The sequence below is a fragment of the Heloderma suspectum genome, chromosome 4 (assembly GCF_057233095.1).
Source record: "Heloderma suspectum isolate Gila_16-S chromosome 4, 16-S_ref, whole genome shotgun sequence".
In the NCBI taxonomy this organism is placed as follows: Eukaryota; Metazoa; Chordata; class Lepidosauria; order Squamata; family Helodermatidae; genus Heloderma; species Heloderma suspectum.
The window spans coordinates 81,710,694-81,737,126 of NC_139461.1; the positions used below are offsets into that span (position 1 = coordinate 81,710,694).

At 42.7% G+C, this 26,433-nt stretch overlaps 1 protein-coding gene across 6 annotated transcripts in view; it reads right to left on the minus strand.

Annotated features, from left to right (window-relative positions):
* Positions 1–26,433, minus strand: part of LPIN2 (lipin 2) — a 66,117-nt gene that overhangs the window by 4,045 nt on the left and 35,639 nt on the right. For 5 of the 6 annotated variants that reach the window (XR_014790146.1, XM_084849791.1, XM_084849793.1 and 2 more), the window contains exons 9-19: positions 24,935–25,122; positions 22,450–22,543; positions 22,089–22,158; positions 20,912–21,001; positions 19,119–19,195; positions 17,159–17,303; positions 13,960–14,108; positions 13,356–13,442; positions 4,838–4,990; positions 907–1,021; positions 46–149 (exon numbers count right to left, since the gene is read on the minus strand). Coding sequence is in view for 5 of the 6 variants with exons in the window: in XM_084849791.1 (XP_084705917.1) it covers positions 46–149; positions 907–1,021; positions 4,838–4,990; positions 13,356–13,442; positions 13,960–14,108; positions 17,159–17,303; positions 19,119–19,195; positions 20,912–21,001; positions 22,089–22,158; positions 22,450–22,543; positions 24,935–25,122 (1,272 nt within the window). In the remaining variant the exon portion in view is untranslated. The other variant, XM_084849794.1, reaches the window with a different exon arrangement.

Below are 26,433 nucleotides of genomic sequence, written 5' to 3' on the forward strand. Positions count from 1 at the left end.
TCAAGCAGTTTCCTTCCAGGCTGCTTTTAAAAACTCCATACTTACGAAGATTTGTTTCCCTTTGTCTGTTCCTGGATTAGTTCACCCTTTGGGTTGACCGTGAATATTCTACAATCAGGAACTCCAACTTTCATGTAGGCATACACATCCTGCAAACAACAAACACCGCTGCATTTTAGTCTATAGGCCATGGTACCAATTTTATAACTAAAGTACATTTCACAAGTCAGATGTTTAGGCACTCACAGGCATGAGTACTTTTCAGAGATGCATAAGTATACAAGTGCACAGACAATGAATAGGGATGTGAAAAATCCTATGGCTTGGATCTTAAGGTAAAAGTTCATGGAAGGAAAGTCTCTCTTTTCCCTACTGCAGCCACCTGTTCCCTGCAAAAAGCCTCGGGGGGGGGGGGTAGGCAGGGCTGAACAATGTGGCTGGGGGAGGGGAATCACCTAAAATCGGGTGATTCCTTCCCCTCCCACCCCTAGCAGCTCTTCTGAGCCCCATCCCACATTGTCCAGCAGGGGCCCCTGAACTTCCAGAGATGCTTTTTTGGGGACACAGGTGGCTGCAGGGGGGGGGAGGAGAAACTTCCCTTCCTTAAACTTCCTTAAGTTATAACTGAGGACCCAAGCTTATGTATTTACTGCATATCTCCCAATTTCAAGAAAAAAGATTCCTCACTGGAATATCCAAATTAATAAACATCTTGGGAAAAGTTGGTAGATATGAAATGGAACAGAGACTGAGCTTCATTTGCCAGATGGGTATGAGGTTCCCTAAGAGGAGCATTCACATTTATCCTAGTTTGTCAGATTCCTTACTTGTGTTCAAAAACCATTTCCATATTTTCTATAAAACAGAAAAAAATATTTGACTCATTATAGGACAATGTAGACTTACATTAGGTCTGTTCCCAAAAGCAGCATAGAAAGGCTGTTCACTTGGTGAAAACAAGTTCTTGATATCATTTAAACACTCAATTTTGAATTTCTCTGGCTTTTTTTCTATCACTTCCCTGGGAAAAAAGCATAAAATACCATCAGTTCCATTTAGAACAAATTAGATGTTATTTGTGGCCTAAGAAGGTACTCAAGAAAACAACTGCCTTCACTCTTAAGAAAGTTATAAGTATTAATAAAGGTGTGTGGCCAGGCTTTTTGTGTGTGTGTGTGGTAGGTTAATACTGAAATTTCTCTGGTTTTGCCTTTTCTAGAAAGGCTATTTAAACAGATGATGCAAAACAATACATGAAAACAACTAGGCACTAAGGTAGCTCATAGTAAATCTGGGAAACCATGGGTATTTGTTTCTTAGCTGCCTCTCAAGACTTAGTCACTGACCCAGTTTGTACAATCGCAGGGGTACAAGAAGCCATCGTGGCTTCTCCCCCCACCCCTGTGCTTTGCATGTAGGTCAGTTATTTACATAATTATCTGTGCTGCAGCGCAGGTTGCAAACCTGGTGCATGGCGTGGCTTCATACCCACTGTACAAACCACAACGTGCAGCAGGGGTTGAAGGGTGGATATGAAGCTACCCCCACTGCGCCACAGGATGGCGCACAGCAGGATGTTTGGATGACATGCTAACTCGCGCTGCAGTGTGTAAACAACCAGCATGCACACAGCACACACAGGGGTGGGGGAAGAAGCCATGGTGGCTTCTTTAGCCCCAGCGATCGTGCGAACCCAGCCACTGCCTTTTCATTGGAACCCTGTTGCTTTTGCCTCTCAGTGATGTTTCAGTAACATATCAGCCTGCAGAAACAGGCCATAGCTCACTGCAAGAGCACATTATTTGCACGCAAAACCCTGGCTCAGTCCCTAGGATTTCCAATTAAAGGCTGGGGTAGCAAGTGATGAGAGAATCTCTGCCCAAGTCCCTGGAATGCCACTACCAGACAGGCTAGGTACTATTGGGTTAGATGAACCAACAGTCAGAGACAAAGTACAAGGCAACTTCATATGTTCATATTCAAACCAGCCACTTACTTTACCTCTATAGGGCAGGTGTGGGGAATGTTTGGGTCCACAGGTTGGTGGACTGCAACTCACATCAGCTCTAGCCAACATAACCAATTGTGAGCGATTATGCAAGTTGTGGTTCACCAAGGTCTGGAGGGCCACACCTTCCCTGTCCCTCTAGTAGGGACAGCACAGGGGGAAAACTATTTTATATTATTATTATTATTATTATTATTAATTATTATTTACATTTATATTCCACCCAATAGCCAACGCTCTCTGGGTAGTTTACAAAATATGTACCCCGATGCTGTTCATACAGCAGCTAACAGCCATTTCTGCAGTCACTGTGGCACTTTTTCCAAATTGACTCAAGTATGTGAAAAACAAAGGAAAACTCCAGTGCAGCTTTTAATCCCTGCCCTTCTGGTGCCCCAAGTGCATCATCACTTTCTTCAACACAAAGTAAACGACTGCCACTCACTCACATGGGGAAAAGTGGGCACAACACCCTTGGAAGGGAGAGAGTGTCTTGAGTTGGGGACAGGGATGAACAGATGAGGGTTGTGGGAGTAGGGGGAGCTGCAGCAGGGAAAGGCAGGAAGAAAGAATATTGGAAGTGAAGGGGAGGAGACAGAGAGACAGGAATAGGAAAGCTGGAGTGAAGTGATGGAATTGTGAAATTCCAGGGGCCATTTGCTTGTCTTCACATGACTGAATTTCTACAACAGCCTACGGAAAGGTGTATCTATGAACAACTCATTTATCACAGGATAATAAAATGTACTTGGCTATGATGTGCTTCTTCCAGGCTGGAGGGTGGGTGGACATTGGTCTTGTGCAGTCCATTTATTTATTCTACTAGAAGCCTTGTGATCAGCCAATGTGTTTTAAATCTACAAAACTAGGGTGCACTCTCAGGTTCTTGTAACAGTTAAAGCAGAACTTATCTGGAAATGATACTGAATGTGCGCTCTTAATACCTAGCATTTATGTAGTGCCTTTGAATGCTCAAAGCAATTCACATATATTATCTTAAGATCTTTACAACAAACCTGTACATTTAGTCTTTATTATTACCCCCAAATTACAAGTATGAAGGCAAGGCTGATAGAGTGTGGCTTGCCCAAGGCCACCTAGAAAGCTGATGACAGACAGATTCAAAGCTGTCTGGAGCTGTCTGGTTCATAGCTCAGTCTCTTAGCAACTATGCTACACCATGGGCATGTTTGCACATCACGCTAAGCCACCATGGGTTGGTTGTTGCTTGCTATACCAACAGATGATTGGGTGCTCTTCAGCTTGCCATGGCTTTTTCCCCACTCAGTCCTTCCATCAACTCCCAGCATGTATCCCAGGTGCTTTTGTGGCAGAACCCCTCATTTCCTTGGTCATCAGCAGCCTTTCTACAATTGGTCTGCTGGGGTTGCTGGCTCCTGAGGGAAACTCCCCCACCCTCCTGCATCGGATCACCAATGGAATTAATCTTCTGAGTGCTTGTGAACATAGTAAAGCGTTCACAACTGTTCTGTAAAAAATCTGGGTCTTGCACAAGCTGCTATTTAGCCCAGCATACTAATATTCCCCTCTTGTCAATGTCCTTGTCAATTTCATCCTCCACTTTGGCGCTTCCCTTGCTAAGGAATATCTTTTTTTTTTTTTTTAAGGCTGCTTCATGTACTTCTGCAGTAACTACACCCACCCAAAAGGTCTTCTTTGGGCAGCCGCCGGCCACTTTTGGCTCCCCCCACCCCTTTGTGCTTGTCGCTTCCCTCCACTAGTGTCCATTGTAAGATGACACATATACGTGTGGGTTACAGAGCAATGAGGCAGATCACTAAAAATACACAAATTTCATAGCAGAGGAGTAAAGCCGAGGGGGAAATTAAATTTCATAGCAGCAGACTTTCACATATGCACACTTGTGCAAAACCCAAAACATTTTTTTAAGGTTGTGAATGTATTGGGGACACTCTCTGGTGACATTTCTTCTCAGTGTATATATAGGAGCATGAAGTGGGGGGCACTGACAAGGGACGAGGGAGAATGATGGCAGCACTAGCAAGATTTCCAACGAGCCACGTTGAAGCCACTGTGATGGGTTCAGATGTCACGACAGGCCACTCTAAAAACAAACTACCCTGAACAGCCCAATAACAAGCCATGGGTTCTCAGGGTGCCTTGTTCATGAAAAAATATGCTACCCTGCGGAAACTGCACCGGGTTCGGACATCATGACAACCCACCATTGATGATCATTCATGGTGGGCTGTCATGCCATGTGAACCAGGTCCATCTCTTGTTGAAGAATATAAGATGTACCCTATAGGATCAGTCCAAGGTCAAGCAAGCACTAGAAGGTCTGCCAGTGGATCATGATCTACCACCCGCTCACTCTAGTTCTAGACTAATTATGAATTTGATCTAGCATTGTGATACTGTAAATGGAGTCTACCACTTACATAATGCAGGTTCCCTGTCCTTTTTCCTCCTGCCTGAAGCCCACCTGCACACCCTCCATATTTCCTCTGGAGGGTCCCCCAACCCTCTGGAGCAGATTTGGAGGGTGTGTAAGGGATTGCAAGGGGGAGGAGAGAGGACATGGAAATCCTGTTATGCAAGTGGTAGCCTCTGCTTATGATATCATGAAGCTGGATCCGACCCTATATCAGCTTATAATACAGTGTCACATATGACTGTATACAAGTGAAATATTTAGAAGCCACAGTTTTTAGGAGTACCATAGAACATGACATGATAAAACCAAACCACTATTAAATGACAAAAGCAGTTATTTCATTCAGTTCCTGAAGTTATATTTCACAACCCCTAATTATAAAGATGTTAAGATGTACTTTGCTTACTTACCTATGGAAAGCAGAGAACAAACTGCTGGGAGACAACATCAGTGGACCCCTGGGCAGGATTGTTCCCTTGTCATTGACCCAGTGTAAGTACCCTCTTGTCATATCTGCCATTCCAATGGCACGAGCAGAACAATAAAGAAACTTGTAGCCATTCCTAGGAAACAATGATGTGCTTAGCTGATATTTTAGATGAGGAACTTCATCAGGAGGGCTTTCAACTGAATCCTACGGAGGAGGGGGATGTAAAGTTGGGGGTAACAATGGATGAAGGCTCATGTACCACAATGGAGAGAACAGCTCTAATAGCACCCAGTAATAGTCTTCAGAAACACGTAGGAAGGAAGCCAGACTATAAAGCACATACATGGTCTTCGATGTCTACGTATATGCTAATGCCCAGAGTATGGGAAACAAACAGAACAAACTTGAACTCTTAATACAGGATATAAATTATGACTTGATAGGTGTAACTGAGCCTTGGTGGGATGACTCCCATGACTGGAATACAACAATTGAAGGATATAACTTGTTCAAAAAGAACAAAAGGAACAGAAAGGGAGGTGGAGTTGCACTATATGTTAAAAATACATCTCTCTGCACAGAAATACAGGAGGATGAGCTTGGTAGCCCAATCAAGAGCATCTGGGTTAAAATCAATGGAGCAAAGAATAAAAGGAACATGGTGGTTGGAGTCTACTACCAGCCACTCAATCAAGGAGAAGACGAGGATGAAACTTTTGAAAAGCAAATAGCCTATGTTTTAAGGAAGCATGATGTAGTAGTAATGGGGGACTTCAATTTCCCCAATATCTGTTGGGAGACAAACTCTGCAAAACATGGCCCCTCCAAGAAATTTCTGACTTGTGTTGCTGATAAATTCCTCCTACAGAAAGTAGAGGAAGGAACTAGAGGATAAGCTATCCTTGACTTGATCCTAACCAAAAGAGATGATTTAATGGCTAAAGTAGCAGTTACAGGAACTCTGGGGGAAAGTGACGATGTTATACTTGAGTTCTTGGTTCTAAAGGAAGCAAAAGCCAAGTGTAGGCAAATGCGTACCCTGGTTTTTAGGAAATTTTCATAAATTTCATAAACTCAGAACCATGATCAGTAAGGTACCATGACAAGCGACTCTAATGAGAAAAGGAGTCCAAGATGGGTGGGAGTTTTTAAAAAAGGAAATTCTCAAGGCACAATTACAAACAGTTCCAACAAGGAAAAAAGGTGGATGACAACAAAAGAAGCCAATGTGGCTTCACAAAAAGCTTAGAGATGACTTGAAAACAAAAAACAACACATATAGGAAGTGGAAGGAAGGCCAAGCTACAAAGGAAGAGCACAGAATTGTAGGAGTCAGGAAGGCTAAAGTTGAGAATGAACTGAGGTCAGCAAGGAATGCCAAAAGCAACAAAAAGGTTTTCTTCAGCTACGTGCATAGTAAAAGACAGAAAAAATAAATGGTGGCTCAGCTATTAAGGATGGCAAAATGATAACAGATGATGACGAAGGCAGAAGTGCTCAATTCCTTCTTTGGCTCAAGTCTTCTCCTGAAAGAGGGTATGACCCCCCTGGCAAAGGCGAAGTACAGGCTGAAGGGGCAGGATTGCAGTTTAAGATTGAAAGGCATATGGTCAAGGAACACCTAATTACTTTGAATGAGTTCAAATCTCCAGGGCTAGATGAACTGCATCCTAGAGTAATAAAGGAACTGGCAGAAAAACTCTCAGAACCACTGTCTATTATCTTTGAGAAATCATGGAGGACGGGTGAAGTGCCAGATGAGTGGAGGAGGGCTAAAGTTGTCCCTATCTTCTTTTTTTTTAATATATTTTTATTTATCTTTATAAATGAAATAAACAATACCAAAAATACCAACAACCTGATCAATACTACAATTTCCCAACAATACAATATTCTGATGAGGACCCCACAGTAACAAAAAGAGAAGGAAAAAAGAAAAAAGGAAAAAAAAGGAAAAGGGAGGAGGAAAGGAAGTGAAGAAAAAAAAGAGGAAGATTCTTTCCCCTTCCCTCCCCCTCTCCCTCTCCTTTAAAGAATTAAGTTTAAATTCCAATACCCCCCAGCCTCCGATGCCATTCTATTTTAAAAACTATATCTATAACCTTAACAATCTTACAGTTTAATAAACAACCTTACATTTCAATATCATATCATCAATCTTATACCAAAGAAACAGGTCTACAATTAATTCCCAGAAGCCTATATTATTAATAATGATGATAAGAATAAGAATAAGAAAATATATAGCGTTATATAATAATAAAACTTAAAATAAACCTTCAACAGTCAGTAATATATTTTATACTAGATATATTAGTAGACAATATACCCTCAAACAATAAATTTAAATACAGCATACCATATCTATTTTGAAATAAAAAATATAAAGAAAAGCAAGAAAAAATGAAAGATGAAAGAGAATAAACAAATATATGTATGATCATTTATCTTCTGACCTAGCCTGGATCACGTAGACTAAACACAAACAGTTAACAAAGCTTGTTTAAAGATTCCAGTTCATGGGGTTGTAACAGAAATCTCACGCATTTTTACATTCAGCCATGCCTCCGCCATTTCATAATTTAGAAACTTCTTCATCTGACCTTCAGACACAATACAAAGTATAGCAGAATATTTTAAGTAATATTGCCATATTACATTTATTTTGCCATATTTTTTGCTTTGATAAATCGCCTTCTTTTATTAGCCACCTCTTTGATGTAATCTGGAAATTGCATAAATTTATCTTGTTTCTAGGAAAGACTTCCACCCTCTCTTGCCAAACGCAGGATATAATTCTTTGTGGAGACTTTTGCAAATTGGACTATGATCGTATAGTCAGTCCCTTTAGCATTTGGCACACGAAATGCCTGCTCAATATCAAGTAAATAATCAGATGGAATAGGGAGTATCTCATGCAAAAGTTTATCCACAAAAATAGGCAATTTTACATCATTAGACAGATTTTAATCCCAATAATACGTACATTGGATCTTCTCATGAAGGCCTCCAGTTGAGAAATTCTATCAGAGGCATTTTTAAAACAAATTTGTGTCATAGTTTCATTTCCTGCCACTCTGTCTTCTAGCTCATTAATTTTCGTCTCCATTTTTTGCCATGACGCATTAATTAAATCCACAGCTCCTTGCAAGGTGGTGATGGAATTCTGGATTAAATCCAACCTTTTGACTTGCTCCGTAAATTGCAAAGATAAAATCTTTATCAGAGTAATTAATTCCCCTATATCTTCTGTTTTCGAAAGTTTTGACATGGGGGGGTGCGGGGGGAGTTGATGCCAGCTCCTTTCTTCTCCTCGGTGCAGTCATGTTTCTCTCAAACAGATCTTGCAGGTCCTCATATGTTCTCAAATACTGTTAATATTTCTTAAATCATCCCTCAGAAGTTGTTGATATTTCTCAAAGCATATATTATTACGGAACACGTCAGCCCTGTTTTCTCCTATGAAATAGGAGTCTCAGAACAGCTTTCTGCATTGGTAAAGCTCTGGAGGGATAATCCTGGAATCCAACCCCCCCCCCACTATCTCGAGGGGGGTACTTTTCTCCAAGATGTTTTCCAGCTGTTGCCTTGCCCCCCCTTTTAATTCCAGGGGGGAATGAAAAGGTTTTTCAGCCTTTTAAAAAGCTGTTTGAGAAAGCTCCCACGGAGAGCCCATGGGATGCTACCAGAGTGACACTGGTTCCAACCGGAAGTCCAAGTTGTCCCTATCTTCAAAAAGGGTAAAAAGGCGGAATTTTCCCAGGGACTGATGTCAGACTGACTAGTCTGTAGTTCCCAGTCAGAACAGTGATCATGCTGCATTTACAAAGATGACACAACTCTTCTTTTCCTATAAAGCATTTACACTCTAAACAGCTGAAAGGAGCAGGGTGTGTTGATAAAGGTCACAGAAAGTAGTTTAGCACATAACTTGATAGTTCTTTCCTTAAAATAATTTGTAAGCATTACTTCACTTTATAGAGTAGCTGTGTTTATTTCAATATGCTGTAAGAAACTGAACACATTTGTTATTTTCTGCGTGTGTTTTTTTTTTAAACTACCCTAGAAAGTTGTGCCTAAGGAGCCATTTTTAAGCTTGTAGTCTAAGGGCTACGTGCAATGATCTAGCTTGTGATTGCCATGCTTTTCCCCTTTATATAGAAGTCCTTTTCCTGTTGGAAATTTGTGACATTTGAAGTGGTCTTAAGATCAAATATCAATGAAAAAAAAAGTCATTGTAAAGCACAAACTACAACAGAAAATCTTCACTGCAGCTCTGACATGTCATACCCTTGGAACATTTCCAAAAGAACTTAATGTTCTCCATTAAAAGTGTTTTGTAATGCAATACACTACTTCTGAAATTTCAGAAGCTTCCAAATTCTCAAATTACAGTGATTTATTTAACTATTATTTCTTTTCCTACACAACATTTAGGCTGCAATCCTATGCATCCTTGCTTAGAAGTCAGCCCCACTGAACTTACTTTTGAGTAAACATGCATAGGACGGGTCTGTTAAGACTTTTTAATCTCCTTCAAACACAGAAGTTCTCAGAGCTGCTGTCAGTGATACTTTGGGCATTTTAACAAAGTAGATGCAGAAATGTTTGAAGCAAACCAAGGATTTTGTCTCTTCCTATCTCCTCTCTTATGGTCTTTGTCCCCTTTCTCTGCCTCCACTTTCTCTAGGTGGCAGTTTGCAACAGGGTATGGTTCCTCAAGCTGCTGCTACTGCTACTCCTCCTCTGTGGGATCTCCTTCATCACTACCACCATCTCTAGCTGCTTCTAATCTTGACCTGGGGCCTGGACCTGAGTCTATCTTCTAGGTACAGCCATGACCTACTAGTGTGGCAGGTCCCTTTAAACACACTGCTAATTTACCTAGTCAGCATAAGAACCTCCTTTGGTCCAGTGGAAAGCAAGGCTGCACCAAAGAGAGAAAAACCATGGCTATGGGAAGGCAGAAAACTCGAGAACGTGCCCAGGCAATGACAACAGTAGCTGCCACAAAACAGCCAATATTGCTTTGATGTTTATTCGGTCGGTCGCTTCCGACTCTTTGTGACTTCATGGACCAGCCCACGCCAGAGCTTCCTGTCGGCCGTCGCCACCCCCAGCTCCCCCAAGGTCGAGTCCGTCACCTCCAGAAGATCATCCATCCATCTATCTTGCCCTTGGTCGGCCCCTCTTCCTTTGGCCTTCCACTTTCCCTAGCATCAGCATCTTCTTCAGGGTATCCTGTCTTCTCATTATGTGGCCAAAGTACTTCAGTTTTGCCTTTAAGATCATTCCCTCAAGTGAGCAGTCTGGCTTTATTTCCTGGAGTATGGACTGGTTTGATCTTCTTGCAGTCCAAGGCACTCTCAGAATTTTCCTCCAGCACCACAGTTCAAAAGCATCTATCTTCCTTCGCTCAGCCTTCCTTATGGTCCACCTCTCGCAGCCATAGGTTACTACGGGGAATACCATTGCTTTAACTATGCGGACCTTTGATGTCAGTGTGATGTCTCTGCTCTTCACTATTTTATCAAGATTTGTCATTCCTCTCCTCCCAAGAAGTAAACATCTTCTGATTTCCTGGCTGCAGTCAGCGTCTGCAGTAATCTTTGCACCTAGAAAGACAAAGTCTGTCACTGCAGCCATGTTTTCTCCCTCTATTTGCCAGTTATCAATCAAGCTGGTTGCCATAATCTTGGTTTTTTTGAGGTTTAACTGCAACCCAGCTTTTGCACTTTCTTCTTTCACTTTCATCATGAGGTTCCTCAGCTGCTCCTCGCTTTCGGCAATAAAGTGGTATTATCTGCATATCGGAGATTATGAATGTTTCTTCCAGCGATTTTAACTCCAGCCTTGGCTTCATCAAGCCCAGCACGTCGCATGATGTGTTCTGCGTACAGGTTGAATAGGTAGGGTGAGAGTATACAACCCTGCCGTATTCCTTTCCCAATCTTAAACCAATCCGTTGTTCCGTGGTCTGCTCTTACTAGGGGTGCACGAAAGCCACTTACCTGGTCTCGCAGCTTGCTTCGCGGTGGGGGGGAGGCGCTTCGCTGCTCCCCCCGAAGTTCAGGCCGGGGGGGGAGGCTTCCCTCCTCGCCCGGCCGAAATTCAGGCCGGGGGGAAGGCTTCCTGCCTCGCCCGGCCGAAATTCAGGCCGGGGAGGAGGCGCCTCGCCCGCAAAATAAAAAGTTTTTTTAAAAAAACAACAACAACGCCCCCGTGATAGGCTACGTGATGATTAACGTAGCCTATCACGGCTAGATCTGCAAAGTCAGCCGTGATAGGCTACGTTAATCGTCACGTAGCCTATCACGGGTGACTTAAAAAAAAAAAACGCATACGCAAATGGCGGCCCCCACAGGGAGCCGCCATTCGCGTTCCTTATTTGGTTGCTGTAGTCTACGTAAATCTTTACGTAGACTACGGTGAAAATAAGGGCAACGCAAATAGCGTTGCCCTTATTTTTGCCGTAGTCTACGTAATCTAATTTTCTGGAAGAGGTCTCTTGTCCTTCCTATTCTATTATCTTCTTCCACTTCCGCGCATTGCTTGTTTAAAAATAATTCCTTATCTCTTCTGGCTAACCTCTGGAATTTTGCATTTAATTGGGCATACCTCCCCCTATCACTGTTGCCTTTTGCTTTCCTTCTTTCTTGGGCTGCTTCCAGTGTCTCAGCAGAGAGCCATCTTGCCTTCTTGCTTTTCTTTTTCTTTGGGACGTTTTTTGTTGCCGCTTCCTGAACAATGTTGCGAACTTCTGTCCATAGTTCTTCCGGAACCCTATCTACTAAATCTAGTCCCTTATATCTATTCTTCACCTCCACTGCATATTCATGAGGAATATTCGTGAGCTCATATCTAAATGATCTGTGGGTCTTCCCTATTCTCTTTAGTCTGATTCTAAATTGTGCAATAAGAAGTTGGTGATCTGAACTACAATCAGCCCCAGGTCTTGTTTTTACCAACTGCATAGATGTCCGCCGCCTTTGGCTACAAAGGATGTAGTCAAACTGATTTTGGTGTTGACCGTCTGGTGAAGTCCATGTATAAAGTCGTCTCTTGGGTTGTTGGAAGAGAGTGTTTGTTATGCACAGTGAGTTGTCTTGGCAGAATTCTATCAGCCTATGTCCTGCTTCATTTTGTTCTCCCAGACCATGCTTGCCTGTAATTCCAGGTGTCATTTGACTACCCACCTTAGCATTCCAGTCTCCTGTAATGAAAATAACATCTTTGTTTGGCGTACTATCCAGTAGGTGCTGCAGATCCTCATAGAACTGATCTACTTCTGCTTCTTCAGCATCTGTGGTTGGGGCGTATATTTGGATCACTGTGATGTTAAATGGCTTACCTTGAATTCGAATTGAGATCATTCTGTCATTTTTTGGATTGTATCCAAGCACTGTTTTAGCTACTTTATTATTAATTATGAAGGCTAGTCCATTTCTTCTGTGGTCCTCTTGTCCACAATAGTAGATCTGGTGGTCATTTGATGTGAAGTGGCCCATTCCAGTCCATTTCAGTTCACTGACACCCAAAATGTCTATATTGAATCTTGACATCTCCCCAATAACCACATCCAATTTGCCCTGGCTCATAAATCCTACATTCCAGGTTCCTATGGTGTGTTGATCTTTAGAACATCAGATTCATCGTTCACCACCAGCACCATCAGCTGCTAGCCGTCCTTTCGGCTTTGAGCTAGCTGCGTCGTCACATCTGGGGCTAGTTGAACTTATCCTCTGTTCCTCCCCAGTAGCATTTTGACCATCTTCCGACCTGGGAGTCCCATCTTCCGATGGTAGACCGACATATCTCTGGTTGTACTGATCCATTTAGTTTTCATGGCAAGAATACTGGGGTGGGTTGCCGTTTCCTTCCCCAGGGATTGTATTTAGTCTGACCTCTCTGCCATGACCTTCCTGTCTTGGGTGTCCCTTCACAGTTTAGCTCATGACGTCACTGAGGTGCTCAAGCTCCAGCACCACGACAAGGTAACCATCTCCTTTGCTGAAGCCAATATTGCTGGTCCTCATTAAATCCCCACCCAAAACCATAATCCAGACTGGGACCAAGAAGCTTTGAAATATCTACAGAAATCATTTCTAAACCTATTTCCTCCCTCAGCTGGCACAAGAGGAACCTGGACACATTTGACTGAGGTTTCTTTCGCTCTTACTTGTGCATTACAAGCCATACTCGTGCATAACAGGGGTTTACAGCATACTAAGTGGGACCCACAGCAGAGCTTACTTACACTTCTCGACATATCATATGTATAACTTGTGTATTTTACTTGCAGTTTTACTCTACTTTGAAATATAACTTTAGAAAAGAAAGCAGAGATGGACTGTAAATGATTATAAAGTACACCTTTCTTCAGTTAAAACATGAAAAACATTACACAAAAATCAAGCTTCAGTTGATTAGTTCTTAGAGAACTTAACATAATCAGTTATTCCCATATCCCACAACTCTTTTACAGGCAAAATACTCACTCATTAATAGAATGGTAGAGCTTTGCGATACCCTGATGTGTCCAGTCTTTGCCAAGCTGTGGTAAAATCTGTCCTAAAGCATCAGACCTAAAATGGTTAGAAGTAGAAGTAAGGATGCAAATATATGTTTTCATCAAATCACATATTAGAATAGCCAACACCAGTTTATTTAGCTCAGGAAAATTCAAAGCCTACCCACCACGCTTGTTTTAGTAATTAAGCATTAGCCTTCGCTAGTCCACATCATTTGGTCAAATAACTAAGGGTTGTATCCAGTGCTGGCCATCCGCCAGTGGAATGGAAACCACTGACAGAATGGATTTCCCCTCCCCACTGCAGCCCCTGTGTATCACCCAAATTGGCTCAGGGCTGAAGGTGGAAGGAGAGCAAGGGGAAGCCCTGTTGCATGAGCAGAAGACTGCTCATGTGATTTTGGATTTAACCCTAAGATTGGAGCAGAAGCGGGGGAGGTGGGAGTAGCAGGATTTAAGCAACATCATTTATTTTCAGTATCAAATCTTAAAAGCAGAGTTTATTGGACACAAATGGATTTTAACACACCAGAGCTATGATTGATTAGCAGTAAATATATACTGCAGCTTACTTGGTTATTGTCCCATCAATATCAGAAATTATTATTTTGTCATTCCAGTTCCACAGATATATTGTCCCCGCACAACGGCAAGTTCCTTGATACTGGGTTGTAATGCTGAACACAACATCATTTGGGCCATCTCTAAGCTTCAATTTTTCCTTTAAAACCAAGAAGCACAATAACATTAACCAAAACTGAATTTATTTTTCTCTTCCAAAATAGCATATATCTTAATACTAACATTAATACATTTTGATAATACATTGATTTTTTCAAGAGCCACTAACATCCCATTAAGTGAGATGCATTCATAAGAATAGTGTATCAGGCTGATGTTACATGCAAGTCAGTAAGAATTGCACTAAAGTAAGAACTGAAGTGTGTCTCGCTGAAACCTGGGTTTAGTTTTTGTATTGCAGATACGTTTCTGCTGCAGTGAAAACCTCCTCTTCCCTACAGCCTGATCGTTTATTTAGACTAGGTTCGCACAATACAACAGCCCACCATGGGCAGCCAGCCATGGTGGGTTGTTGTGTTGTCTGAACCCTCTTCTTGAGGAAGCCACCCTCCCCTGAGAACCCATGCCTTGTTGTAAGGTTGTTCATACCCATGGTGTGTTGTCATGTTGTCCGAACCAAGGAGACTTATTTTACTGTGGGTTGCTGGGATCGGCTCCAGATCTGTTTTATTTATTGATTTATTGCATTTATACCCCGCCTTTTTTCCTCTTGCAAGGAACCCAAGGCAGCTTACATTATCCTCCTCCTCTCCATTTTATCCTCACAACAACCCTGGAGGTGGGTTGGGCTGAGAATCTGTGACTGGCCCAAAGTCACCCAATGAGCTTCCATGGCCGTGTGGGGACTAGAACCCGGATCTCCCAGCTCCTAGTTTAACACTGTTTGGAAAGAGCAGCAAAAAAGTCCATATTGCTCTTCACGATCTTCCAGTGCCGCCTCCAGCCTCCCTCACCAATGACTGCCCCTCCAACAGCACTTTGGAGGGACCATCACTTGTTCACCACCTTTCTAAAAGAAACATTCAGAGCTTCGGGAGTAGGCAAATGGGAGAGTATTTTTTTAATATACTCCCCCCAATATTTTTGCAATTGTGCAAGAGCGCAGATTCACCTGTCTGATGTGTGTAGCCATGCCAATCTATTTCCTTGTATGTTTCAGCTGTCAAAAGCAGCACGGAAATGAGAGAAGTAGGTGCAGCAAAAGCAAAATATCTCCCACTTGGCAATGAAATCCTCTTGCTTTTAAGTGTTGAACTGACACTTGTCAGTGTCCTCCTCCCGTTCAACACTTCCCAAGTCTCCAGCAAGTCCAGAAAGGAGAGAGATTGGCTCTCCCACTCCTCAAAGCACAGCAACCACAGCAGTAACTGCTCTGCAAAAGGAACCACAAAATGGGAGGGAGCCAATATCTCCCCTTTCTCGACTTGCTGGTGACTACGGGATGTGTTGAATGAGAGGAAGACACTGACAAGTGTCAGTTGTACACTTAATAGTGAGAGGATTTCATTGCCTATTGGGAGATATTGTCCCCACCCTCTTTTTGGTGCAACTTGCATTCCCCCCCCCTTTTTTGTTGCTTCTCAATTGCACAAATGGGTTTCTCCTCTACCTTAGTATTATTCTTCTCCTTGGCAACTGTGCGCAAATTAGCCTATCTGCAGGCTTGCCTTGTCAATTTCCTTGTATGTTACCTACTCCACTTCAAATGAAAAGGGGTAGCGATCAGAGCGGGGAGGGGCTAGGACAAGGAGACAAGATGGGTCCTGCTGCAAAGGCACTTGATATACATGCCAGAGCTGGCTGAAGGACTGAGAGGGAAGGGGCGGGGGAGAACAAGCCATGGCAAGGCCGATTGTCTGTCAGCCGTACCATGGGTTGTTCTGTGAACAACCAACCTACCGTGGCTTATTCGCATGGTGGCTTAGCGTGCTGTGTGAACCCAAGCATTGTGAAGGATATCCATGTCAAGTAGAAAGTGTTAAAAAAAACTTCACAAAAGTCAAGTTAACACAAGCAAAGGGACCAACTTTTAAGAATCTTGGGAACTGCATGAGAATCATTCTTTGGAGCTGTCAGTATAAAACTAATTGGTCTTCTCTAACAATGCAAGACTTAGAGAGCAATCCTAACAGGACAGGACAGGACAGGACCAAACTCAGAGGTGACCACCTATCCAATGCAGGGAGAGCAGTGCACAGAGGGGATCTTCTCCACGCTCTGGCCACCCTGCATATGTGGCTAGGCAGCCGATTTCAGCTGTCTAGCCGCAGGACTTTGGAGTGGGAGGGGGGAGGCCGGATGACACATAGGAAGCATCATACCAGCACTTCCACACTCCCCATGATACATTAGGAATGTGATACATTAGGAATGTAATGCCCCCTTTTGCCCTACTCCATGCTGCTCATCTGAGTGCGCAGCCCGAGGATGATACACTCCGCCTACGAGGCAGGGCATTACGTAGGGAGGAAGGGCAGGGAGGCAGTTTTCCATGAACAGACCTCGGAGCACGGGCTCCAAGGTCAGTTCCTGGAAACCGAACAATCCTATGGCCATCTAGCCACTGTCTAGTGGCCATAGGATTGCACCCTTAATCAGGGAAGACTCTAAAATGCAAATCAATCTTTGCTTAATTCCTCTAAAAGCACACACAGAGCAGCTCACTGCGCTAGAGACATTATGGGTCTCCTACAACCTAATTCCTAACTTGTATTTATTTCACTGAGTACAAGATTGAGATCAAGTTAAATACTAAGCGTGATTAAAAAAAACATATAATATAATTCAAATGCTACCTGTTCTTATGCTACCATTAACATGTTAAACTAGGTAGCACCTTAGCAATGGTATCACAAATTATTGTCTTCTACCATGACACACTCTAAAGAACAATGATTTGATATTTCCTGTAAAGTGCATTTATCAGAAACATGAATCTATATCATATCTTTCCTACCCAGATCTAAATAAATCTTATGTGCACTAAGACAAACTTATGGAAATAATGGAGTATCCCAGTGCAGAAGGATTTTTTCAAGAGTTGCAGGAACTAACCTAAATCCTCATTTCAGAATTCAGTTATTGATAATATCCAGTAACAGCCCCCTCTCATGCACTCATGAGAAGTTTTGTTAAATTAGATTCAGAATTGCTTAAAAGGATCAAGATATTACCAAACAGATCACTTACAATTTGATCTGAAGACAACCGAAGTGACTTTTTATAAGAGGTAGCACCATGGTTTGGGTGTTCAAGTGAAGCAGAATCTATTTTTAAGGATTCTTTCAGTTCCTGTGATCCTTCATCATCACTAGAAGAATCATCATCTGTAGGCCTGACATTATATAAAAATAATAATAAAATGTATCAGACATTTGAAAGTTATTTAAAGAGATCCTCAAGTATTCTACAACATGCAAGACCATCTTTGGATAAAACATTTCAAAAATAAAAGCATCTTCTATAGGCTGGATGAGGGAGAATTTGAAAGACATGCACAAAGATTTTTTTAACTTGAAATTTTATTTCCAAATTAGGTTTAGAGTGGTCAAGAAGAGACAGATGGATTTATGCTATATAAGTATGTGTCCATTTCCTCTGAAGAGAGCTCTCAAAGGTATAGCTTTAAACTTAGTGGCTTAGCTTAAAAGCCATTTGTGTAGCATGCTCTTTTATCTATGCCAAGTATTCCTATGCTTTATAACGTAAGCATTGTACTATATTTAAGAGCTCTTGCTGAAATATTATTGAATCTGATATATACACATATTTTCTGTCACCTCTGAAGCATAGATATGTTTTTTCTTCACCATGAAGTCAGAGGAAGCATCCATTTCCTGGACAATTTTAACTTTTGGCATAGTGAACATAGAGGATTTTTCTTGGCTATTACTAGCTGGAAGATAATGTTCTTTCATTGCTGACTAGTTTTAATGTTTTTCAATTATTTTAGCACTTTTTGAAACAAAAAGAACAGGTGGGATATTTATATAGTGTCTGAAAGCACAACCCTATTGGATAGATGCTCATAGGATGGAAGCGCTCAGAACTCTCCACCCATCCTAAGCCCTGCCGGCAAGAGCAGGACCCACAGCCTCTCCCCCTGGCATGCCCCCGTCCCTCCCTTTCCTTTCCCTTTCTGAGGCAAGAGCTCTGTCTGCCTTGGTGGGGGAAATCCTCATCATCCTATGGCCCCTCAGACAATGTCTAGGGGGCCATAGGATTGCTCTCGTAATGTCCCTTCTATGTACTCCCCTCTGTCCCGCCCCGCAACCCTGGTCAAATGCTTCTGTTCATTAAGATGGCGTATCAGATGAAGCTTCCTTATACCAAGTCAGACCACTGTTCTGTCTAGCTCAGTTCAGTCTGCACTGATTGGCAGCAGCTCTCCAGGGTTCCAGACAGGGGCTTTCCCAGCCTTACCTGGAAGATGCCTGTCAGAGTTGGAACTGAGCCCACAGACCCCAAAGCAACTCTGATTCTGAGGAAGAGCTCCAACCCGTGGGAGAGGAGCCTGCTCGTCTCTCAGAGGTGCAGCTGCAGGGAGAGGCCCCCCTGCTCGCATTCCTGAGAGAGATAGTGACTTTGGCAGCGAAAGAGAGGGAGATGGGTTGTTGCTGGACACAAGGCGCCGGCGCAGAGAGGCGCGAGGTGGAGGGCACCGAGAGGAGCCACTCAGCCTGCTTGGCGCTACAGCAACAGCTGTGCCCCAATGCCCCATGGGTAAGGGGAGGAGCCTCCCGTCCTAGCCCATAAGTTTCAGAGCTTTCCTGCCCTTCTCCTCAAAACGGGGACCAACTGCGTAGATGGAGCTTAGGTTACCCTCTTAGGATACCCTTTGCAGTTCCTTGCTTAGTCACTGGCAATTAGCATCTGAAAGAATCATTAAGTTGTAAAGGAATAAAGCCTTGGAGAGAATCCCTTTTGTCTGTGTCTTGTCTGGGCTACTGGAGGGGACTTTAAGAGGCAGCTGGGGCGCTCCTGACAATGCCACAGACTGAACCTGGGACCTTCTGCAAGGTATGCATGTGCTCTACCTCTGGCCTATGGCCCTCTCTCAAATCCCAAATCACCCAGTAGCAAATTCCTATTCTGTTCCTCAAAGGACAGCTATTCACTCTAAACACAAACTCATTTGAAAGTAACATACCGTTCAACATGATCTTTTGTAGTTGTTGATAGGTCATTTTTGGGAGTCTCAGATTTCCCCTCCTTTGCCTCTGGAAGCTAGCATATGAAAACCAGATTAAGACCACATCAATACAGGGCATCCTTTTACACTGACACCTGAACAGAAGGTAAACCTGTCATATTTTGGATTCACATGTCAACCAAGATGCAAAAAGGTACAGCAGTACTGAATTCTTATTCATCAATTATTTGATTAATATTTCTTCAGCAGAGAGTTATTTTATTCATCTCATTTATAAAAGCACCATAACTCTTGATTGCTATAAGCTGAGAAAGCAGTATTATTTATCTCCTAAACCAAGATGGGCTTGCAATACTTACTTCAGAGACTTCTAAGTTACTGCACAGATAACAAGTTATAAATTAATACAGACAGATGTAATGTTATGTTGTTTGACCATAATAAGTTTTAAGTAGTTTATGCAGAAAAAAGGGGAGAGCAGCAATAAAGTGGTATAATTACAGCCTTGTATTAATGTTATATATTTGCCATAGGTGTTTTTAGTCAGAGAGATGACCACTAAATACCATAAAATAAAATACCACGCCAAGACTGCACCAACGTAATTTCTGGCCCTGCACACAATTAAATTTGCACCCTGACCCAGATAACCTCAAATATAAAAATGTTTTTTCTAAGTTTAATTGCCATGCAGAGAATTCTTTTTTTTGGGGGGGGGAACGGGGACGTGCAGCATGTGGGAATGGGAGAATTAACCCTTCCCTTCCCAGCTGCAATCCATCTTGAATGCTGTCCCCCCTGTATAGCGTTTCAGCTGAGGAAAAAGCCTTCCACTGATGCCAATGGACACTCGGTGTTCTGTGGAATAGATCTGCGGCCCTCAAAAATCAATTTGGGACCAGGGCCACATGCGCTCAGGCCTAGCAAAGCCCCTGACGACTATATAATGATGCATAGTTTTACTAATATTTAAATTGACCTGGATGGAATTGAAACTGAGTACTAATTGCCAAAGATCTGATAAGCATGGAGAAAGTTACCATTCAGAAATGCAGCTCAGTGGGCCTTTTCAGACGGAATATTCCTGGCTTCCTAAACCATGGTTTAGGAAGCCAGGAAACGGTATTGGGTTCATGTGATTATCCTATCATGTGTCAGCTTCAGTGCTACAATCCTGATCTCTTTAAACCATAGTTCCCCATTACATCCAAAACAGGGAACTGTGGTTTGGTGACAGTTTACTAACCAGAATATTAAGTCAGAATCAAACTGTGGTTTAAGATTCTGATTAGTAAACCAACATTTAACCACAGGGCAGTAAGCAATGGTGTCATTCTGCAAACTCAAATTGCACTAGCAGAGCTCTGCTGAATCTTTCCAATGCGCAAGCGGTTATCCATTAAGCCTGCGCAACCAGTTGCATAATGCATTGCACGAGTTACATGCAGCGCATTGCACAAGTTATGTGCAGCGCATTGCACAAGAGGTTGCACATGCATAATACACAACCGCTTGTGCAGCTGTGGTTGCACAAACGTAACTTTAGATGGATTCTTCTCTTGCACAGAACCTGGTTTCCACTAGGGCAACATCATTTGTGCTAACAGAATGATGCAGTTGATAATGTGCACAGTTCCCTATTTTGGACTAAAGCCAGCATGCAATGAGAGGAGGCAAGAGGAGAGTGTGAGGCCCACACACCAATTTCTGGGGTAATAAAATATGATTTATATAGTTGGTATGTTATATCTGAACCAGATCAATATTTTCAGCTGGGTAGTTCACTTTACCTGCTTAATCAAACTGTCCTTCTTACGCCAGAACCACCACCTTCCAGACTTCTTTGGCATCTTATCTTTAATCCAGGATTCAACTGTAGCCTGAACACATTAAAATGTACTATGCATACACAAGGCTATCATCTGGTTGTATAACACAGTATCATACTTCATACATGTTTGGCACTTCCACTATTTGTAATGTTGAACTTCTGACACATGTATGCCCTCTCGTCATGCATATGCAGGAACTATTTAATTCAGCACAACTAAGTTACGGAAGAGTTGTATTCTGTCCATGGCGTGGCTTTTCCTTGAGGGGACAAGCGACTCCAGAGAGCAGCTCGCTGTAGCTGGCTCTGCTTGGCCAGAGCTCCACGAAATAATGTGGAGCGCTGCATAATGCAGGGGCCTTTGCCAAATCAGTCGTGGCACTGTAGTATGGAGTGCTCTGGCCTAGCAGGTGGACCATTAGCCAGCTCGTTAGAGGAGCAGGGCTGGGAGCCAAACCACAGCAGTGCAAATGCCATTCCAAGGATGGGAACATTCTTAAACTGAGGGCCTCATTCTTCTGAGGGAAAGTGGTTGGGGATGCGGGCCAATGGTAGATAGGGTCAGAGCCAGTAGTGGGTGGGAGAACCCCATACCAACTCATCCATACACCCCCTTTCTCAGTCATTTAAAACCTACCCTTCACACACACACACACACACACACACACACACACACTTCTCCCCTTTCTTTATTTCCCATGCCTACCCCCAGGCAACAATTAAGCTTAGTGGGGGGGGGGGATTTGCATGAATGTGATCTTTTCTCCTAAGCTTAATTGTTGCACTGGGAAAGAGGGTACATAATATTCAGGGGCATGTGTGGCAGCTGTACCTTACTCTGAGGTTTGTGTAGAGTCTCGCCAACTTAGAAGCAGCATACAAGTGCCTCATACTTTTACCCGTTTCGTGCTTTTCCCCCTGTGAAGTTATAAGGCACCCCAAATACCCACCAGGGCATAATCTCACTTTGTACACCTTGCTCCCTTGCTATGTCAGCTCTTGCTTCCCCCATGACTCTGCTGTGAGAAGCTTTCTACAAGTAGTGGGTAGGGCCTCTCCCCTCCACTCTGCTTCTGTGGCCCAAAGTAGCTAACATGGCTTTATATATTTTGGAGTATTCACTGTTATTACATTACCTGTGGCAAGCTCTTCTGGAACACCTGCAAGCTGAGAATCATGGGAGCAGCCAACGCCCAATTATAATACCTGTTAAACAGGGATCATTTCTAAGTATGGATATATTACAAAATATACGCTCAACAGAAGTACGATAAATATGCTATACACTATTTGTTGTAAACAGAAGAGTGCATCTTTTATTGTGGTCTATTCTCATTCCCATTTTAATATTAAATTATTTTAAGAGGGACATAGAAACAACAGAATGTCAGCTACAGTACAGTACATAGAAACAACAGAATGTCAGCTACAGTACATATCAACAGGTCAAATTATTGTAAAACAATGCAGCAAAACAGAAGATTCAAGTAAAATTACCTGTTGTATATCCTTATTACCAGATTAGGATTGTCTATTAGTCCTGGGTTTTCAGCAAATTCATGGTAAGTAATGATGTGCTCCATAAATTTTTCTGCAATACAAAGACATTTCATCAATTGATTGAAATATCTGTTCCTCTTTACAAATAGTGCCCTAATCTATTTTTGTTTGTAGAGATGATATAATTACACTCTTTTTAAAAGTGGTTTAAACTTCATTCATACTCTGTCTAGATATTAAAACACTCTTATGTACCATCACCTGCTGCATACATTTCCTAGGAGAGACAAACGTATACCTCCCAACGCAAAATCATGCAACCTCACATCAAGCCTTTGTAGGAAGTAATGGGGAATGTGAGGGTGTAGCCCTGAAAAGCAGCTAAAAATAATTCAAACAAACAACAACAACATGATGATGATGATGAAAAGACGAATAGCTATTTGGAATGAAGCAGGGGATAGCAAGCTCTACACTGTTAGAAATCTCCTTGAGAAACCATATTAAGCCACTGCCAAAACAGAATACTGCTCTAGATGGAGCACTGGTCCAATTCCATAGGGCTGTCACATATTATAACAAGTGCTGGAGACAAGGAAGCATGAGTAGCCGTTCCTGGTTCTGTAATGTTTCAGTAAGAGCTTGCACATTTCCCTGAAAGACATATCTCACCACCATCATGTTTTCAATCTCTGCACCCCTGCCAGCAGTGGTCTTGGGCATGGAGGTTTAGGGCGCAATCCTATCAAGATAGGTGGCTGCCTCCAAACTCGGAGATGACTGCCTATCCAAAGCTAGGCAGGAGAGACACGGGGGGGGGGGGGGATCTTTCCCTCTGCGCCTCTCCTGCCCTACTATTTTTCCCTAGACAGCTGTTTTCAGCTGTCTGGCCGCAGGGGGGCTGACCGGGAGAGGAAGCTGCCGTACGACACATAGGATGTGTCCTACGTGCAGCTCCGCTCTCCCCATCCCAGAATGCCCCATTTCAGTCACTCCACACTCCTCTTCCAAGTGCGGAGGATGGGGCTTCTATGAGGCAGCGTGGACGAGGAGGGAAGTCGGTTTTCTGGGAACCGACCTCAGAGCACGGGCTCTGAGGTCGGTTCCTGGAAATGAGCATATCCTATGGTCCTCAAGACAGCGTCTAGTGGCCATAGGATTGCTCCCTTAGTGAACCATATGGTAAGTAGTTCTAGATGTGATGGGCCAAGATGAGGATAATTTGCCATAGGGAAGCCACTTCTGGTGGCATCAAAAGTGGCTTCCCTGTGGCAAGTGTAATGTATTCCTTACTCATGCTTTCTGTGTCAGTGTTTAACATGTGAAAAGACTCAAGACAGATACTGATTTAATGCAGAAAAGGTTCAAGAAAAGTCAGTGTCTTTGGTTTATCTGCTTCTTTTTTAATGTCAGTTTATTTATGAAACTATTTACAATATAGAACAAAATATATTTTGCTATCTGGAAAAAGTTACTAGTTGCAGCTTTTGTCTCAATTATACTACCTCAATATCAGATGTTTAACACAAGTATTAGAGATTCCAAAAGAGAGATTCCAAAAGAAAGTAATGGCACATTTCTATTGCAATGATGATTAAAATGGTTATTCTGACTCTAAAAGCCAATTGCTTCTAAATTTCTTGATTGCTCTTCATACATATTTGCTTAGCATCAGTTCACTAATCACTGTGTTAAAGTAATTACAGTTTTTTTTAAGGTTCCACTACAGTAAGTCTGGAATGCAGACAATTTCTTCTTAGAAGATAGGTTGCTAGTCTCACCACTCAGGCAATCCTGTGACACACAGATACAGGGGGGGGGGGGGGGCTTTTAAGTCTATATCATCAAGCAATATTTTCATAGCCATTTCCATGGCCATCTTGTATCCAAAGTTGTTTCTGCATGACTAGAAAGCACTTCTGCTTGTGTGTGGCAGGGCCCCTGCTTTTTCTCCAGTGCCTCTGACCCACTGTACCACACCCCATACTATTCCACAGGGTTCACCAACCCTCAGGAATAACTTTTCAGGGGTTTGGGGGATGCAGTGGCTAGGGTGGATCTTAGAACATCAGGGACCTCTTTTAATACAAGACAGAAAAATCAAGGAAACACGAAAGAGCAGGGTTCTCACACTGGAAGTTGGAGATAGATATATCTATCAGTTGAACTGAAGTGAACATTAACAGTGAAAGCAAGTTCTTAAAGCAGTTCATATACACACAGTTCTGAAGCTCTCTATCACAGCAAAAGCAAGCGGTACACAAAACTGCCAGCAGCAGACACAGCTCAGCATTTCACATATGGTGCATCTCAACAGGAAATTACCTTCAGGAAGAAAGTTTCCTGTCTAGTTTTAGAAAGACACATGATGGCACATATGTTATAGTTTGATACTGCACAATGTTCCACAGCAATTTGTTTGTTCAAAGCTATATAAATACTGGCATCAGCATTTTATTAAAAATGAGACATTCTTACATACCTTTAGATATCTCTCCATTTTCACTAAGGCCTCCACAAAGAGATAATGTGACATCAGGCAAGTCCATTGCAGAATCAGACATACACTCTGTACCACTGTCTGCAGCAGCACTTCCCACTGATTGTGGAGACTGAGAACCGGAGAGGGTATCTGACTCCCCCCACTGCCTGGTACCCGGATCAGAGTCACTGAAGACAAGAAACACAGGCTTTTACATATACAATTACCTTATACACAAACGTAAGCATACCATACAAAGTAATTACCTAAAATTGTTTCTATCATTTCACAAAAGTATTTGTAATTTGTTGCTAGTACATATTTTTAAATACTTATTGTATTGCAAGAACATATAAATTGCCTTGTTCAGTCAACTCAGAGGTCCATCTAGCCAAACATGATTTCCAGCAGCGGCCATTCAGATGCCAAGTAGGGCATGATGAAGATAAACAAGAGGTGATGGCTTTCTCTGTCATTTGGCAATCAGTTGTACTGCTTCTGAATATGGAAGCTCCATTGCTAGCTATGCCATCATTAAGGTTTCTTCCACAAAGCTATCTAATCTTTTTTCAAACCATGTAACATCTTGGCCACCTCTGCAGCATGAACTGCTGCCAAAACACAGCTCTGCCCCAAATGAGCTACAGCCCTGGCAATACAGATGGAAAATGTTGTGTGATTGTTAACAACACATACTGACTTCACATAGATTCACTTTTAGCACAGCACCATCACAGGATATAATCAGGCATTGCAGTGGGATGCTAAAAGCCAACCTGTATAGAGCTCAGCATGACCCAGCAGTAATCACACAGCTACTTCAGACTATGCTAATAGGCCTGGAACTCAGTGAAGACACAGTATTTTCTGACAGCATCCCGTAATTGAGGAGAATCATGTGACTGAGACCTAAGTTGTGGCTACTGCCATATCCTACAGCAATAAATTCCATACATAAATTACACATTGCATGAAGAAATGAAAGACCCAGGAGTGGCTCTATAGCTCTATAGCCAGGCACTATAGAGGACTTCCTTAAGAAAAATCTCGGGAGAGAGGTACAAGCGATTCAGATTAGAGAAACAATGGATGAAAGATGGCCAAGTTACAGCACTTTAAATACTGGAGGTAGATGCACTTGGTGCATGCACTTGGTGGCAGAACATGCATGCACTTGGTAGCAGAATGGGTTACATCTTATCTAGCTCGCCCTGGCTATGACAAAGTACTGCAGTTTCCCCCTCAATTCTCCTGCACCTCACACTTTAATATAATTGTAATTAACAAACGCAGCCAGGAGCCACCTGCCTCCAGTATGGGGCCTACTGCCAACACTACCAGACTGTGCTCGTTGGCTTTCCCTGAATTGCAGCATATTGCAAAACATGCAGTGCTCAGGGACCTCCACCCCACTGCACGCTCAGCACAGCAGAAGCCAAAAGAGACTCCAGAGTGCTGGCAGTTGGCAATGTGATAACACCAAGCTCCTTCCCAGCATC